The sequence below is a fragment of the Apodemus sylvaticus genome, chromosome 5, assembly GCF_947179515.1.
Source record: "Apodemus sylvaticus chromosome 5, mApoSyl1.1, whole genome shotgun sequence".
NCBI classification, from domain to species: domain Eukaryota; kingdom Metazoa; phylum Chordata; class Mammalia; order Rodentia; family Muridae; genus Apodemus; species Apodemus sylvaticus.
The window spans coordinates 87,596,602-87,615,745 of record NC_067476.1 but is presented as its reverse complement, the minus strand read 5'-3'; the positions used below and the strand labels follow the sequence as shown (position 1 = coordinate 87,615,745).

Genomic DNA, 19,144 nt, shown 5'->3' with positions numbered 1-19,144 from the left:
AATAGCCCAGTCTTCAGTGAACATTGAACTGGTGAAAAATCAGGAATGGTTTGGCAAAGATAAAACATAAAATTAATTTTGTGTTATTTTCTTTTCATTCACATTCATACCAGGTAGAGTGTGTCAAATACCTACAGTAGAGGAGAGCTTGTTCATGCATGCAGGACAGAATAAAGATTGAAAGCTCCAGGAAATCAGCTTGCTTCAAGAAACCATTAAAGTGTGCCTGTCCCTCAGGCTTCACAGATGTGGTGATTGTTGCGTTTCAATCATGTAAATATGTTACAGCATAAAGTAACCAAGAATCCCTGTTACAGAAGTGCTCCTGCATGGGGGTGTGGGAGTAGGGAGCGACGACGAAAGAGAACTAAATAACACACTGTAATGAAACCTGCCTTTGGGCAGCACATGTTTCAGTTCTGAATGCCCAGAAATACTTCATGTGCACTCTAGGCTGCCTAGCAATGGGGATTTTCTAATTCTGGCGAGCTTGACAAAGTAAATACAACTCTTGAACATAAGGCAGCTCCTAATAAAAAAATAAAAAAAAAAAAAAACAATTCCCCCTTGTAAATACGTACATTTGGCCCCATTAGAAATTCTTTCTTCATACCCAGGAACCAGCAGACCCTTAAATATGGGGATCTCAAAGTAACTGGAGAGTAGTTGGGAGATTTAGAGCTGTCAGGATGTTTTACATCGCCACTGGCACTGAGCACTTCATACACCATCTCAGGGCCTTGGAGACTGGTGCTCTGCATACACTATAGGCATTATACAGAGAAACACGCTGGCCATTATGCTCTCGGGAGTCATTTGCTCCCAAAAGGAAACCAACCCATGTTCCTGGGTATGCTGTCCAGGGTATAAAAATGTATGCTTGCCACATCACTGGCCTGAGCACTCTTCCAGAATTGCCAGCTCTGGAAGTTAGCTGGTGGGCTAGCAGTGACATGCTTACCTAAGCTATTTGTAAAGCTATCAGATTGCAAAAATCTAGTTTCTGCCTTTGCACATCTTAGGATTCTAGTCCATAGCTAAGGATTAGCTAGTCTTGCCCCTGCCAGGCCCTGAATTGTATCATGGCTCTGCTGCATCGGAAGACTCCTGATATTTCAGAATGGATCTGGATACAAACACTCATTGTATGCACTAGCAGTTCACCCAGTACACAGTTTAAGATCATGGCAAGGAAACAGGCACTAGTTTGAAATGTAACAAATTGCTTTTGCCACCACTGGTGCAGCATCCGTATCATAAGCTATATAGGAAGAAAGAAATGGGGTGCAAAGGTATTCTCATATGATTAACAGTTTGAGTTATTTCTAAAATAATTCTTTTAAGTTTAGCACTCAGTTCTAAAACACATAATACAGGTTTTCCCCCTAAGCCATCTTACTATTCTTATGATACCTGATGGGTAGTCCCAAAAATACTGCTCCTAAATTTTTTTTCTCATTCATCTCAACCAAAAAAGGGACTTCCTGAGTAAAGTACCCTTGAATGCCTGTCCTAGTGACAGTCATGATCCCCAGCTTTCTTCCTTTGCCTGTGATAGTGGCCACAGGCTCTGCAGTTTTTCTCCCCGTGTCCCTGTGCACCCTGGAACATCTGTGCTCTCTCCCCGACCTGTGTGTCCAGAGCCTGATGATGGAGGAGGGGCCTGTGGGCGCAGGGAAAGACGCTTGAGTCACTCTGTTGCTTGAGTATTTCTTCTGAATCAAAATAAAACCTACATACAAGGTTTTCTGAAAACATCTTTCATAAAATACAAATGCTTAAAACAGTAACTATTGTTTTCCAGTATTGAAAATTTCTACACACGACTTAGTAAGAAAATAATCAATAGCCATAGAAAAAATGTTTCTATCACTTCTGTAATAGCCCTTGCCCTTTAGAATTAAATCCAAATCAATTCTCATAATTTACAAGCCCCACCAGGTCTGCCACCTCCTGCAAGCCACACTAAATAACCATTTGCTCGCTTGTCTAACGCTCCAGAAAAGCTGGGATCTTTGTCCTCTTCAAACATGCCAAGCTTACTCCTGCCTCACGACTTTTCAACTTTATTCTCATCATCTGGATCTTAACCCCCTTCTCAAAATTAAGATCTTAGCACAAATGTGCTCTTGACAAAGGTCTTTTTTTTTCTTTTAGATATTTTCTTTATTTACATTTCAAATGTTATCCCCTTTCTTAGTTTCCACTCTGGAAACCCCCTATCCCAGCCCCCCTCCCCCTGCTCACCAACCCACCCACTCCCTCTTCCCTGTCCTGGTATTCCCCCATACTAAGGCATTGAAGGTCTTAACCAACTAAAGTGGTACCCACAGCCAGTACCATACCATAACGTTTCATTTCCTTTCAAACAGCCCTCTCTGTCCACATGCTCCACATTTGCCTGCTCTTTTATGCTTTCAGTCTTTAACTGTGGACCTATACACGACCCCTAGACCTCTGGGGTGAGTTACATGAAAGCAGGGACCTTGCCTATCTTGCTCAATATCTCTAATGTTTAGGTAGTCTGACACATAGAAAATAAAAGTATGGATATTGAAGTCAGGCTGCCTAAGTTCAGTTCTTTCCAGTGCTTTAAGATTGTGACATAACTCGTGCTCTCTCATTTTGTGGACTTGGTTACATGGTCCATAGCTAGCTGCAAGGGAAACCTGGAAAATGAAGCTGTTAGTCCTAATGGCCTTGTATTCAAGATCTCTGTACTAAAAGAAAATGGAGAATAGATATTGTCAGGCAATTATCAGTCTCTATCAAATATAGCAGCCTTTGGAACCCAGGATCATGCTCATATTCTTGCATGAATACCTATTCCCTTACCAAGGATAGGTAAACAATCCCTCCAGCTAGAAAATTTTAGAAGTCTATGCTATGGCAGTTTGTAGAAAAATATTCTTTGAGTCTTAGGATATAACTAGGCTGGTACAACTCCTTTGTGTATAAAAGCCCTGGGTTCAATCCCCCAGAATCTAGTTGGGGTTTTTTAAGTGGGTATGGTAGGAAATACTGTAATCCCAATGCTCAGGAGGGAAAAGCAGGAGGACCAGAAGTTCAAGGTCACCCTCTGCTACATACCAAGCTTAGACCTAGCCTGGGATACATAAGGCCCTGAAAAGAAAAGCGGGATAGAGGATCTTTCTCAGTCATTACTCCCTTTCCCTTTAAGAAGTCACTCCTGTGGCCATTATCAAATATTGCTACATGAAGTTGCTACTGAAAGATGTGCCCTTTGAGGTTCAAAGACCAGTGGGGCTTTGAAGGTTGAACTCTAGGCTTCTGACCAGGTTTGTGGTCTCTTTGGCAATACAGTTCTCTCAAGTCCTTAGGGAAATGTTTTTCCACCTCTGTGTCATAGCCCCTTTAGGACGGAACTACCTTTTCATATAGATTACTTGAGCCCACCAGAAAATGTAGCTATTTACTTTCATAATCATAGCAAAATTAGTTATGAAGCAACAACTAAAGTAAGTGTAAAGTTGTGGGGTCACCACAACATGAGGATCTGTATCAAAGAGTTGCAGCATTAGGAACCTACTGCCTTAGAAGGTGCCCAGGCCATTTGCTTCCCCTAAGTTCCTTGTATAAATTATCCCAACAAGTGCTTGTCTGCATATAGCTCTGGGGTTTTTCTGCAAGAATCAGATACCACCTAATTATTTTATATAGAAAGAAAATCTATGACAGAACATTTCCAGTATTGCCACCAAACTAGACTCCAGAAGGACGTGAAGGGTAGAATCTGGGAGATCCCACTGAAGCTACTGACTGGATACACAGCTCTTTGGCCACTGCCTTGGGAAAGCCCCATTTTCTACTGCAACTGCTTCTTGACCCTCAGGAAGCAACTAGCTGGACCTTAAACATTGGTCCAACCTCCACTTCCACAAAGACTTCTCAATGTTTAGGAAGCCAATGTCTAGTCACTGAATGCTGGTGCCAGAACTATCATCTCTGCCAAATGCAGGAGATAACACAGCAGGAGAACTGCTCCTGTTCACGTCCACCTTCAGACCTAGTACCCAGATCAGAGAGAGGAGGACCCTCATTCACTTCCGTCCAGCCCCCTGCTGTGCTGTGGGAACATCAGATGGCACTTTGAGTGAATGCCAAGTACCTACTCTATGACTTGAACCTTGGTTTCTATGATCTCCTTTATTTTATAAGTAGCTACCTTGAAACCACATGAAACAGTAAGCTTGACTGAGAAATTAGCACCCTTCACTTGGATATAATGTTTGCCTTCCAGGTTCTCAGATATGATAAGAGCAACTCTCACAATCTGAGATCTTTAACCTCCCTGCCCCTCTTCCAACCACTAAATCAATTATATGTATATCATAGAACTTGGACATTTCATGTGACATTTACCAAGATCTGTATTAATTAATTGGGTGGAGGTTAGGCTATTGTTACAGTGATCCAGTAAGGATGTCTTGGTTAACACAGAAGTCTGTGTCTCTCACATAGACCCAGTTGGGTGACCCAAGCTCCTTTGGTGACCAGAAGATCCTAGATTGATTCTGTCCTTTGCTTTGTTCTCCTCAGCAAAAACCTTTCAATTTATGACCAGGATAGTTGCTTCAGCACCTTGAAAAGAAGGACATTCTGTATGTCCTGAACACTTAGAGAGCCTAGAGCAAGACTGCAGAGAAAGCACAACATAACTATACTGGAACATTTTAAAGTTGTCAAGCCATTAAATGTGTCTCTTCTTTCTTTCACAAATATACTTATCTTGAAATTTAGGATAAGAGTTCTACTTGAGAACATGAGACAGTAGAAAAAGTTGCTCTTCAGGCCACCTGCTTTCTCCTCTATAAATAGGACTACTTCTGTATCTGTACACATGCATCCTGCAGTCATGATGTCCATGCTGCCCACTAGCAGCCACGCCCTGGCTACCCCAGGAGCTTCAAAGTACACACAGTGCATTCATGGGTGGACAGCCTGAAAACAGGAATTGTATAGGCTTTGTAGCCATCTGGACATGAGAGTAAGAGTTTCTGTGCCCCTAGAATAAGTTGGACAAAGAAAGATACAGGGGGTTTGGGGGGTTGGGGATATTTTGATTTGGTTTAGTTTAGTTTTACCTTTTCTAGGAGGAGAACAGCTAGAGTCTCATATAATCCAAGCTGACCTCCAATTCTGTTTATAGCCAAGGATGGCCTTAAACTACTCATCTTCTTGCTTCTGCATATGCTATCGCCAACTATGAGATTGATAGAGATTTTAGATGCACACTGCATTGCCCCTAATTATCCAGTCCATGGAAAGAGTCTGGCCAGAGGAGAGGTAGATGGGCATACTTGGTAATGTTTACTAGCAATTCTAAGAGGGAAGGTGGCGGTGCCTACTCCCTGAAAAAAAAAAAAAAAAAAAAAGCAAAACTTATCCTAACATTAACCATGGTATTTAGCCCAAAATGCAGTGACCAAGATACAGTCATTCAACCTCATCTGTTAGCAAGGGAAACAAGAAATGTAGCCTTGATTCAAGGAGGCCATGTGACCTTCTAAGTATTCAGGGATTCTTTTACTTTCTAAAGAGAATAGATATTGGGAGTAAACTAGCAATCTCTGCCACAGACACGTGCCTTTTCACAAATCACACTTCTGTTTAGACAAGTAAGTTCTTCACAGTCTGCTTTCAGAGAGGTGAAAGCAGAGTTGGAGGCAAAACAATACTGTCAGTTATAATTGACGGTCAAAATAATTGCACACCTGAGCATTTTTCAATGGGCAGCCAGTGTGCAGTGTTCCAGCTCTGAGATGTTGTCTGAATTTCAGATCAATCAAGAAAAAACAAACCAAATGAATTTCTTAATTCAAAGAATAAAATAAAAATATGACACTAATTGAAACTATTTTAATTTTAAACCCTGAGAATGAATTGGACCTTAAGAAAATAAAAATATAAACCAAAAACCTCACCTTGTATGGCAGAATATTTTCCAGAAGTACCCAGCCACTAGCAAATGAACACTTGCAAATCCGAAAAGAAAAGAAAAGAAAAGAAAAGAAAAGAAAAGAAAAGAAAAGAAAAGAAAAGAAAGAAAAAAGTTGGGGCCAGTTCTGGTATTGTTTCTTCTGGCCAGGCTGAATATGAGGCTGGTGTATGTACAGTTCATGAAAACTTGGGCAGAAGTGTACCACACTGTGGTGTTTTAATTGAGTGTAGAATACATGCAGTATAATGTTATAATAATCATTATTAAATGATATAAATGTAAAAAGTATAAAAAGTTTAATAATTAGAGGTGAGAGAGATCAGTGGGTAAGAGCACTTGCCTTGCGAGTGTGAAGACCTGAGTTCAGTTGCCAAGCATGGTTTATGCCTGTGCCTTAGCATCAGGTAACAGAAGCAGGCAGGTCCCAAAGCTTGCTGGCTAGCCAGCCAACAAGCCCAGTTGGCAAGTTTCTAGTTCAGCAAGAAAGACAAAACGGGTAGAGAGTCAGAGAAGAAGACATGTAGTACCCTGCTTTATCTGCACCATGCTCACACGCACATGCATGCACCACACACATTACCAAACCCTACACCAAATAACAATTATATAATAGCATAAAACGCTGACATTTTTACTAGCTGAAACAACAGTCTGAAACCTTGTAATAATGACAAATGTCTCAAGCCTGCTGCATCCCCTTCCCTTTGCCTCTGTGAGGAAATTCATCTCTCTACTGCAGAAAGAGAAATCTCTCTACAAGATAGAGCAAGAGAACATTGCTTTACCCTGCCACATTCTAGGCTCTTAGGGGGAACCAGATGAGTGTTTCCTTGGTCAGAAACTAAACTGGAGCCCCACGCAATGAGTTGTGTTTCGCCACAACTCTGTCCTCCCAGATGCGGATAGTTTTGTTATGCAGCCTTTCCTGTAACCGTGACATAGTACCAGTTGACTCCCAGTGTGCTTGACTCTCCATATACATTTGTTCTTCCCTGATAATAATAATAGGCTTGTTACATATTTTTACCTACATTTAAACAAAAAGCCTCTTTTGTAGCTCAGACTGTCATGTTTAAATTCAGGCTGTGAGTAAAAGTGTCATGGCCAACTTCCAGGTCCTGTCTTTGCCCTCATTTTTCTCCACTTAGCATAGATCTTGGAGCCAGAAGTAGATCCCATTATTTAGAAGGCAGACCCATCCTTTGATATATACTTTTACTATTTTTAATTGTGTATGTGTCACACACACACACACACACACACACACACACACGCACACACACACACACACACACACGCAGATGCCTGAAGAGGCCAGAAGCATTAGATCAGGCAGTTGTAAGCAGTGACATTTCTGCTTTTACAAGCCTAGGATAGGAATGCCTCTGGTGTGGCTCCTCAGCCCTAACTCATTGCATCACAGAGTATGAATACAAACCAACAAGCTTTCTGTAAGTGAAGGCTCTGTAGATCCAAAAGACTGCAGGGTATGGGCTGGGTACCTGTTGTTCATGTCCCCTCCCCTTTGTGTGAATCAGGAGAGAACCCAGGTAGAGGAGCTTCATACCCTGACATCCCCTTAATTAGCAATTTGGTCAGCAGTGAAGATGTGCAAAAGACAGGCTTTTAAGATGATGTGGAGCTTGAATTGATTTCTGTGTTATTCTTCTGTTGCTGTGATCAAACACTGTAGCCAAGGCAACTTATATAAGAAAGAATTTGCAGTTCCAGAGTATTAGAACCCATCCATGGTGGCAGGCAAACTGGGCAGCAAGCCACAGGCGTGGCAGCTAGAGAAGCAAGCATGAAGCAGAGGGGCAAACCAGGATGTAAGGTATTCTCTCAAAGCCGCTTTCAGAGACAGAGTTCCTCCAGCAAGGCTGTACTATCTAAGCTCCCCAAATAGCACTACCAACTGGGAAGTAAGTATTAATGCCCAAGACTATAGGAGACATTTCTCATTCAAACCATACCTTTTTTTTATTAGATATTTTTTATTTACATTTCATATGTTATCCCCCTTCCTCATTTCCCCTCCCAAACCCCCATCCCATCTCCCTTCCCCCTGTTCACTAACCCACCCACTCCCGCTTCCCTGTCCTGGCATTGCCCTACACTGTGGCATCGAGCCTTCACAGGTCCAAGGGCCTCTTCTCTCATTGATGTCCAACAAGGCCATCCTCTGCTACACATGCGGCTGGAGCCATGGCTCCCTCGATGTGTACTCTGTGGTTGGCCACATGTTAGACCAAATGCCAAGCAAGGGATTATGGGTGCAGCTTCCTTTATGTTTATGTACAGAGCTGCAATGAAGTTAATGTATAGTAATACTGAAGTTCTGGCTTACTTCCTGAAACCCAATAACTGCTGCCAGTTATGTATAGTGAATTCTACTTGTAGATTCACCTCCTTGCCCTACTAAACTCACTTGCTTTAATTACATTACACTACATATATCTTTCTGAACCCCCTGAAATCTATTTTTTAAGGAAAAGATGTTTAAATATGTTAGTATAGTACTATTATTCACAAAATATCTCTATAGTAACTCTAAAGTTGTATAGTACTATTGTTCATAAAGTATCTCTACATGTAATTTGATCTCCATGACAGTCTTGTGAGGGCACAGTTGTTCCTTCATATGGATGAGCACACTGAAACTTGTCAAAGACACCCTGAAAGTGAAGGACAGGTGGGAGTCATAGTCCCCGCTCCACCCACCCCCACCCGCATGCCCAGTGCTCTCGCAGCATGGCTTCTGCTTTGTCCCTGGCAGGGCAGCTAGGGGAATAAGATAGAACCCGTCAGGTATGCACCAGTCTGCACTCAAATTGGTTACATTTAAAAGAAAAAATATACTGGAAATTATTCTCAAAGATTAATGTTCTGTGCTTCTGAGCAACACAAACTAGGCTTTCTGGGGAATACAAGAAATTTGTAAAAGATCGTCTGCCCATCTGCTAAGGGTTAAATGGACTTTGTCAACTGTTTTCAGAAAACAAACACTGCCTGGGGGTTTTCTCTTAGCAAATATGAAACATATAAATTGATTGGTCTCACTTTAATGGGTATTTACCTTCAGTTTGTCTCAGGTCCAGGTGTAATCTTTATTATCTTGACCCTGTTGTCTGGGGACTATGTATACTGAGCAGGTCTGGCAGTCCACAGGAGACAGAATTAGGAAGGGGGCCACTGAGGCAGGAAGTGCCTGCTGTGTCCCTAGGATCAGGAGGTTGCCTGGAGAAGGCATAAATAAGTCTGTGTGAGCCCAGCTTAGAGAAGAGGTAGGCCTTAGGAAGGACTGGGGAGTCCTGTGCTTCCTGTGGGATGCGGACACCTTTGGCAAAAGCTCTTGAGTGTTTTCAGTGCACTCTCTCCTTCCATACATAGTGGAGAAAGTGGATCACATCGGATCCATCCCTGCACATTCCCCAGCCTCCTGTGGAAATCATGAGAGGTCTTTCTTTTCCCACACTTACCCATAAAATATAGACATGGTACTAAGAGAAAGACCAGGCTTCCAGCTGCCAGCTAGCACCCCTGCCTCGTCTGCAGTCCTTCCCTCTCAGAATCTGAGGAAAGAAAATCAGGTGGAACAGATCTTTAGCTCAGGATAAAAGATCCATTTTTCGCGTCGGCCTTTGCTCAGTCCCCCAGATATAAAGAGAAAGATAGGTCCTTTGATTGGGTTTATAATGCTGAGAATATTTCATGCATTCAGCCTATTCATTTTTATTTTGGTCTGGTTTTTATTTACACTGTTATTCAATGAAATCTCAACATCTAAAAGTTTATCTACACTGCAGCCTGGCAGTTTATCTTAAGAAGGTCACCATGCAATACACGTTTTCAGAAGACAGATCTGGGATGCAGCAGCACCTGAGCATTTACATGTCAAGTGTGTGTGCAGGTTTTGGAAGCCTTGGAGGAGAGCTTCTTGACACAGCTGGCCAGGCCAGAGCCTGAACTCCTTTCTTCCCAGCCTCACATCACAATGATGTGGTGCACACACAGGGGAGGCTTGGAAAGAAAGAACAAATCCTGCTCGAGAGTCTACATTTCATGGTGACCACATTCAAGAAGTCAGCAAAAGCAAGGCACATACACACACAAACACACACACACACACACACACACAGATTGTCTAGCCCACTTTGAGCCTTCAAGAATATATAAGAAGCTTTAGAGGAAAGTGTTTGGCTACAAGTGGTTATTCATATTACCCCAAGTCTTTCTAATCAGAAGTAGTGCATGAATTTTTTACTTTTCTTCAAACCATTCAATCCAAAAGATGTCCAAGTATGTCACATGTCATTTTTTTTCCAAAGATGAGCATTCAGCTAGTTGGCTCACAATCCTTTCTTAGATAAGGAGAAGGGGGAAGGGAGGAGGGAGGGAGGGTGGGAAAGAGAGTGAGAGGACAGGATGAGAGAAGAGGTAAGTGGAGAAAGAAGTGCTTAGGCAGTCACTAAGCAAATAGTTGCACTCCTAAAATATGTTTTATTTTGCTAGTCCTGAATAAACTACACTTGCTTCCCTGCTTAGATTTTCCATACAGACTGAGCCTCCCAGTACACCCTACCTATATGATATTGCTCCTGCCATTGGGCAAATCCCATTCTCCTTGTCAGAACTGAGGACATCACTTAGGTCCCTGCTCTGGGCCCATTTCTGTAAAGCTATCTCCTCTGCCCTGCCTTTCTTGGATCCAACTTCAAGAGTTTATTATGAGAGTGATTTTTGCAGTTGCCTTCTTCATGTAAGTAGGTTATAAGGAAACCATATTGTGGAAGGTAATATGCTCACTTCAGAACACCTTGTAGATTGTTTGTTGAGTTCAATCCATAAGGCTACTCATACCATTTGGTAGGTTCCAGCATTGGAAACACAAGCTGTAACTCTCTTAAGTTTCAAATCATTCCAACCATGCATGTATGCTGTTCCTTTTCCTCTGTGCTTGTCAGTGTGATTATGAGCTCTTACAGTAAAATAAAACACAGATACAATTGAAGGTCTCGTTCCCTCCTGCTGCTTCCATGGACTGTGGTGTGTTAACATTACACAGATACTTATAGTCTCAGAACCAGAAGCTGTGCTTCCTTTAAGATCACTGAGCTTGTCTTGCTTTCCTTTCTGCTTGAGATCTTCTATGTAACAGAGTACAAATAACTGGAAGAATCATTTGGGAACAAATACGTCTCATCTGAGATTTCAGAAACAAACGATTACTTAATAATTGACAGGCTAGGTGCTGCAGATAAAATAAGCAGCTCTGTATGAACACCCCAGGGTTTCCACACGCCCGTCTCCCACCTGACATCAGTGCTGGCCATGCATTTATTGGTACAGCAGTGTTTGCCATCTGAAATACATTCCTATTTGAGGCAAACAATTCAAGGAAGAACCTTTTCATAAATTATGTTAAATGTTTTTAAATGTTTTGATTATTTACATACAGCTTGTGTTTACAAGACAAGGCGGTCTTTCATTGGGAAAGCATGAGCAGGAGCATGTGCTTGTGAGCAAACATTTTGACAAAAAATGGTCCTAGCTTTTTCCCCCATTGAAGAGTTTTCCAAATGAAGGTCTCAGCTAAGTTGCCCGTGAGAGAGCCCCATCCTGTCATGCCTGTGGTGCTGCCCTCCTTTCTGTGCCTCACATAACAGAGAGTGATCCTTTGTCACCATGGAGGAGTGGCTCCACGACCCCTGTAGATTCTGAGATCTGTGGATACCAAAGTCCCTGCTATATGGCATAGTATATGCCTGTAACTATGCCTATCCTCCTATAGCCTTTAAATCATCTGTAGCTAGTTTAGATAATACCTAATACAATGGAAATGCTCTGTGAATGGATGTTTTACTATATTAAATAGAGAGTTATAATGATTTCTAAAAAAAAAGTCTCTGTGTTTGATCTGGAAAGTCAATACCTTCTTCCTTAAATTTAGATTGAGGGATGGGGACAGGGACAGGGTCTTACTGTGTAGCCTGGCTAGCTTGGAATTTACTTTTTTTTTTTCTTTCATGACAGGGTTTCTCTGTGTAGCCCTGGCTGTCCTGGAACTCATTCTGTAGACCAGGTTGGCCTCAAACTCAGAAATTGGCCTGCCTCTGTCTCCCAAGTGCTGGGATTAAAGGTGCTCGCCACCACTGCCCGTCAAGGAATTTACTTTGTAAATAAGGCTGACCTCAAACTCAGAACAGAGATCTGCTTACCTCTACCTCCCAACTAAATTTGAGTTTCTGTGTGTGAGAGAGAAAGAGACAGAGAATTGATAATTAAAATAATTTTATATTCCTTTCACCTTTTTGCAGGGTTGGGTAGGAGTGGAGAGGTTTCTCTGTATAGCCTGGCTGTTCTATTACTAGTTTTGTGACCAAGCTGGTCTAGAACTCAGAGATCCCCCTCTCTCTGCCTCCCAAGTGCTGGGATTAACAGTGTTCACCACCATCCCTGGTTTATGTTTCTTTCCAAACAAAAAACAGTCTTTTAAAAATAGGGGAATACAAGTCAGGAAGTAGGGGGTGGGGTGAAGAGGGGGAGGGGAGGATGGGATAGGAGGTTTTCAGAGGGGTAATGTGGGAAGGGGATACCATTTCAAATGTAAATAAAGCAAATATCTAATAAAAAATGTGTGTATCTCTTTCTAATCACAGAAACATCTGTAGTTCGGTTGTGGGGTAGGTCTGCTTAAGTAAGCTTGGATCTAGGAGATATTCGAAGCCAAAGTACAGTTTTGAAAGTCTATTCCAATGTTGTGCATTGAGGCAAACTTGTAGTAGATGCTATGGCCAGCTCACCTGTGCATAGGAAAAGCACTGCAGTCCAGCTTCATTGTCCTCACTGTGCCAGGAGGGTTGTGAACAAGTATAGTATAGTAATACTATAGAAAAGTATAGTGATGAAATTGAATCATCAGGTAAGCATAGACATGCAGAGAACCAAGTGTCTGTGGGAATCCACCATTCCTGAAAAGCTATAGTTAATTAAAAAGCATTTTAGGACCCTGGCAAAAACAGAACCAGAAAAAAACTGCTATAATTGTATGATATTTTTTAATTTGTGCATTTGCATGTTTTCATTCCTAAGAAAGAAAAACCTTAATAGATTTAGTTTTGGACTCGGAAGACATTCCACTGAGAATCTTGGTCCAATTTCTAACAGTTGCTGTAATTTGTAAAACCCTAGTAAGAAGGGGATGTGATGGTAATGGGCCCCGTCGGAGGAATTGTTTTAGCAGAGATTTCATATGCAAGACTAAATGCTGATCAACAGAGCATAATATTGTATTCTGAAATGTGTGGGAAAGCAAAATTAATTTTTTTCTTCTTTTCCTTCTCTCACCATGTGCCCCAGCGACTACATTTGCCTCCAGACTTGTCAGACACAGTGGGCCGTTCAAGCAAACAGGATCTGGCAGCATCCGCCACACTGCTGGGTGCAGGCTGCAGCTCAATGGCTGGAGGCAAGAGGCACCTGGACTTCTAGGGACCCTCCTTAGTCACCTCGTGCAGGTTCCTGACACTCTGATAGGATTGCTAGTAGCTCGTAACTATTTGTCTCAATGATCTGACCCTCCAGTCTTTGAGAACCACCAGGTTACAAAGTGGAGCCGCCATTCTTCAGTTTGGGTTGGTCATGATTTGTTTTTCTACAAACGTAATATGGCAGAAATATGCCATTTGACATTTAGCTGTTTTGTGTTTTTTTTGAATAGTAATTAATTTTTAAATAAACACCAAAAAATATGCAACACAGTGTCTTAGAGTTGTCATTAGTTCACGTGGACTGTAGCAGTGGGATGATGTTGACCTGTGTCTTATGGTAACACGCATGTCACACCCCATAGAGTGAGTGTAGAACATTGAATTCAAGCTGTGTGTGAATGCATTTCAGATCACTTTGTTTTTGAAAAGGTCACTAAAAACTGTCAAGACATTTTTTCAAAGAATGTTTTGTTTTCTAGTATTTGAAACAGTTAGCATTTGTGCATCCTGTTGTTTAAATTGATGAAGACAAAAAACATATTTGAGAATTCAGTCTACATTATCCCACCACATTAGACAGTATATACAGGACTTGATGGGAAACAGACAAAAAAAAAAAAAAAAAAAAAAAAACCCTGGGTGGACAGCTGTTCTAAAGTTCTGGATAATTGACATCAGCACTATAAAACTGTGTCAACGGACAAAATTCAAGCTGGCAGCTACTACACTAACGCTGGGGTCCTAGAGCTGTGTATGGAAGCCTGGTGAGCAGGTTATATAATATAGGTGTAAGAAAACGTGGGTAACTGAGACAGACTCAGACCTCCATTGTGCCTTTGTTAAGTGTGAGCACTGGCTGAGCCTGTCAGTGATGTAACCGTGCGGCATATCTCGGGGACACAGCATATGGAGCAGGCTTTCCTGTGAAACACTAGGGTTTGCTGCCGTGGGTCCATATTCTTGAAGGGTTTGCCGAGCCATAGGTAAGCAGTGGAAGCTAGAAGGCCGCTTGCTGCATGTGTTTAAAAACGCCAGTTTTTTAAAAATATGTTTAACATCTTTTGGCAGAAATCGAATTTCAAAAATACATTTTCAAATAAATTAGAATATTTTGAAGTACCTTTAACTAGCATTTTAAGCAGTTTCCTTTTAATATACCACAAATTATACTCTATTTGCTCTTGACAACATTGTCAAAAACAAAGACTAGGTTTTTAAAACTGTCTCACCAATATGATGAATGTCAGTCACTTAAAAAAAAAAAAAAAAAGCCCAGTGTAGCATAAACACACACTGTATACAGTTCTTATTCAGAATTAGAATAATTGAATCAATGACAGTGATTTGCCAGGATGTCAAATCTCTCCATCATATCCTGTCACTACCAGTTTATTTTTTGTGATAAAATCAAAAAGACAACTATTTTGTCACCAGGACTTCATTAGCACTAAAAAAAAAAAAATCAAGTTTGTTTTTTTTTTTTTTTTTAAGAATGTCTGGTTTGGTTATTTTTTTTTTAATCTCTTTTAATTCTCAAGACAAATTCTTCCCCATTTTCTTTTCAAAATAAAGTTTAGAATTGATCTGTCAGTTAAAATTAAAGGGTGTTTATATTAAGGAAAGGTACTTTTAAGATTTAAAACAACCTCAGAAATTGATTTCTTCTACAGATATTAAGACATGTGGCAGAGGTACCACGGAAGCCCTGCTGTCCTCTAATGGGCTGTGAATAAACTGAGGTGAATGCTTGATTGTTTTAATAACTAACCTTTCTCTTACCCTGTTGTGACTCATTTCACACAAACACACAACAGCACAATTCCTTGGCAGTTGACTCTGAAAAGGAAGTGTGAGGCCATCAGTTGTGTAAATTATTTTAAAATATCTAATGAGTCATTGGTTTGTTTCCTATATCTACAAAATTAACAATTGTTTACTAGTAGATATGTGCATTACAAAGAGCTAAATTCCCTTGAAATTGAGTGAGCATATTTGAACCCTCAGTTTAAATAGAAATTAAACTTTTCAAAGTTAATAAAACCACATTTTAAATTAATACAGTACTTGGGCTTTCCAAAAATACTGTATCTGCTGCTTTGTTTTTCAGACTCAGTCAGCATATTTAATGCTGCTACTACTTAAAATAATAATAACAAGAAGAAGAAACTGCTATTGGAAACAGATGTATGGTATATTTTGTTATGTTATGTTTTGTTTTCCTCTGATAGAAACCAACCTAAAAATATGTTTTCCTTTATCTGGAAACTTTTGTTCTCTATTACTGCAAACTTTTATTCTCTATTACTGCACAACTTCCTACATGAAAATATTGGTCTTCAATATGCTACACACACATACAAGCACATGTCCTCCTGATATATTATGAAATATACAATCTATTCATAGTTTTTAACTTGTCTTGAGTATAAATACTTAGTAACACCATCAGAGTAACTGAACTCTCTTTATATCAGCATCCCAGTGCATGAAGCCAGAGGCCCTGTGAGATTATTCATTCCTTGTGATAGATCTGCCTTTCTTTAACATGGGTAAAGATTTTGACTACTCTAGGTTAATCAGGTATGTGGATCTGAGACCATCTGAATGTTTTAATAGCCACTGGACAAGATCACTTTCTCAGCTTTTTACTTGCTCTTTAGCTCTTCCCCAGGTTTTCTAGTGCTAACCCCAGCATAAATAAAGCTTCTAAAGCAACAGCTATTCTTCTATTAATTCCCTGTCTTTATTTTAATGATTGGGACATAAACATATACCTACAGCAAGGGCATGTGGGAAACCATCGCTTAAGCCCATTAATGTCACCTCCAAGATCTCATGTTACTACGTCCAAAGATAGCCACCATCAACAGTGTCAGAATTAAGCAAAAGATTTGCATTTTGATTTTTGAAAAAAAACGAGCAGTTTAATCATCTATGACCGAAAAAAAAAAAAAAAAAAACCAAAAAAGTTACTAAAAACCAAACTAATGTGTATTTGGCATCAGTTAACCAAACATAGAGACAAGAAGATTTTCTTGATAACATTAAAGCCCAGAGCACAAAGAATAAAAACTGATCGCTGCCATCTGTGATGGCAGACACTCACAGAACAACAAGCCCAAGTGTTGACACTCAGTTCTCAAAAGCCTATTTATGACGTTTCATGTAAGTAGAAAGAGGACATGATGTAAGCAGTGTTGAGAAGCCAGTTGTTCACCAGATAAAAGTTGTTTCAAGGTATAGCTTTGGAGGAGAGGAACTCCTCAGAATTTCATAACAGCACACCACAAAATTATTTTCACCTAGAGTAGCAGTTCTCAACCTGGAAGTCATGACCCCTAGGGTTGAACAACCCTTTCACGGGAGTCGTTCTTGCATATCAGATGTTTGCATTACAATTCATAGCAAGATTGCAGTTATGAAGTAGCAATGAGATAACTTTATGATTGGGGTCACCCCAACATGAGGAACTGTATTAAAGACTCACAGCATTGGGAAGGTTGACAAACCACTGCCCTAGAGTGGAGTCACCTGTGATTCTAATCACCCAATGTCTCTAAGTCAGTTGAACCGTAAGATAAAATGTAATCTGTATGCACCAAGGATGTCATACCATTTGGTCTTTGTTCTGGAAAATGACCCTAAAAGATCCCTGCAGGTTTCCCATTGACAAATCTATAAGTATATCTGGGAGTAAATAAGCAAATGAAAATGACCACTGGGAGTCAGAGCTCCCACATTCTCGGATGACGCAGCCTAGGATAGAGACAGCTCATCCTTTAGGGTGCATGCAGGAAGAAGGCAAGCGTACTTGCTGTTCTCCTCTTGCTGGACCACAGACTCCTTGGCTGAGCATCCCTCCTTCAGGATGTACCAGAAAGTCCCACTGCAGTGTGGCAGCCTTGATGCTCTGGTAACTTGTTTATGTGCCCAACTGCACATCCATACCCTCAGCCCTCATATCACTCCCGGAACTTGCCCCCCAGAATGTCCTGTGCCTTTCTCTGTCTGTGTGCACTACTCGGCAGAGCCAGGAGCCAGCACAGGCTGCCTGACACCAGCCCAAATCACAGCAGGTTAGAAACTGCTCTCTTGTTTTCAAGGAAGAAGCCAGCCAGCCAGCAGAGGCTGCAGCACAGCTCTTCTCGGACAGTTCCCTCAACACTTGTCCCTCAGGGAACGGAGGCTGCAGAAAGTCAGGAGGTGGAAGTGTCTAAAAGGGTGACTGTACCAACAGAGGAGACATGCCAGCAGGCAGTGTGGGCTGACATGGACAACAACTGTACACACACACACACACACACACACACACACACACACGCACTGCAATCCAGTTAGGATCCCATCTCCAGACATGAAGCAACTCCGCTAGAATAAAATGGATCTCAATGATCTGTTCATAAGTACCAAATAGATGTAGAACTGCAAGATTATGTTGAAATCCTCCAATCAATTTATTTCTGATCGTTTGCCTTTGGCGATTTACAAAAACAAAAAAACCTCAGAGTTCGAGTCAGTGGAATTGTCTTTCCCCCTAGGACCAAGTCTCCTTGTGTAAGTATTTTTAATCTAGGTGGCCAGGACCCCAGAGTTTCTCACTCAAGCTTGCTGAAGAAAATGTGTCTATGTGACTTAAGAGTTGCACAGAACAGACAGAAAATAACAGGCAGGCATTTTTCTAACCAACAAAGGCTTACTTTTTTTTCTCCCCATTGCTCGGGCTCAGGCACTCCTGCCCTGCGTGCTGCCACTTTAAACATGATCAGATCTGTGCTTCTTTGCAAATAACAGCTGACCAACAATGGACCTTGCTTCCTAGATTTGGGAATGTTTGGCTTAAGCTGCCAATGACTGGAGGCCTTTAACTCCCACCAGCCAGTCACAGTCTGCTTTGTTGTCTGTTAATGTCTCTGTGCTCATTATTCCTTGACTTGCAGCATCCCCTCTACCCTCCAACCATCCACCATAGCACAGCAAGCAAGATACAGATGGGAACAGCTGGAGGGGTTCAACGGAGCGATTCCTCTTATGCAAAGAGGAGGGAGACAGGACAGCGAGAGGGGTTATCTGAGAGAGGCAACAGCTTTCAGAGAATCTTGTTTAAGAACTCAACCTTTGAGTATGACTGTAGTGGAATTATTGTGGGGATTGGTTGCCCAGGTTGAAAATGCCAGCTCTGATGCAAAACAATTCCTAGTGAATCCCTTGTTGTATTCTTCTTAATTCCTTCTACACTTTGCGCTTTTAAATGAAATAAATAAATTTGAAATATTGCCTTTTTCTGTACATATTATGGGATGCAGATCTATACACAGCTGTGTTGTGTTTTAGGTTTTTGTATGATACATTGCCAACTTCTGATATCTGTAAAAATTATTTCTTTGAGGACCATCAGGTTGTAAAATAGAGTGTATGAAAGTAACCGTTGATTTAGGATATTAACCTAATGTGGGAACAAAATTTGTAACACCACACTATAAGGTTAAAAAGAAAATAGTGTAATAAAGAAAATACAAAGGCTTTGGCATGTTTTTTTTTTTTTTTACAATCAACAATGGTGGATTTTGATATGTATTTGTGAACAACTGCAAAACACTTAAGTTTAAAACTCTTGCAAGCACTTTTAATTGATTAGGAATGAATTCTAGATGCACAAAATGATTGGACTGTGAACAGTAATACAGCTATATCT

The 19,144-nt window shown here is 41.0% G+C and overlaps 1 protein-coding gene across 2 annotated transcripts in view; it reads left to right on the top strand.

Moving 5' to 3' along the window:
* Positions 1-13,718, top strand: part of Elp4 (elongator acetyltransferase complex subunit 4) — a 227,365-nt gene extending 213,647 nt beyond the window's left edge. For both annotated transcript variants that reach the window (XM_052183137.1, XM_052183138.1), the window contains exon 10: positions 13,322-13,718. In XM_052183137.1, coding sequence (XP_052039097.1) covers positions 13,322-13,453 — 132 coding nt within the window. In that variant the 3' untranslated portion in view covers positions 13,454-13,718. The remainder of the gene's footprint in view (positions 1-13,321) is intronic.
* Positions 13,719-19,144: the final 5,426 nt, after the last annotated feature.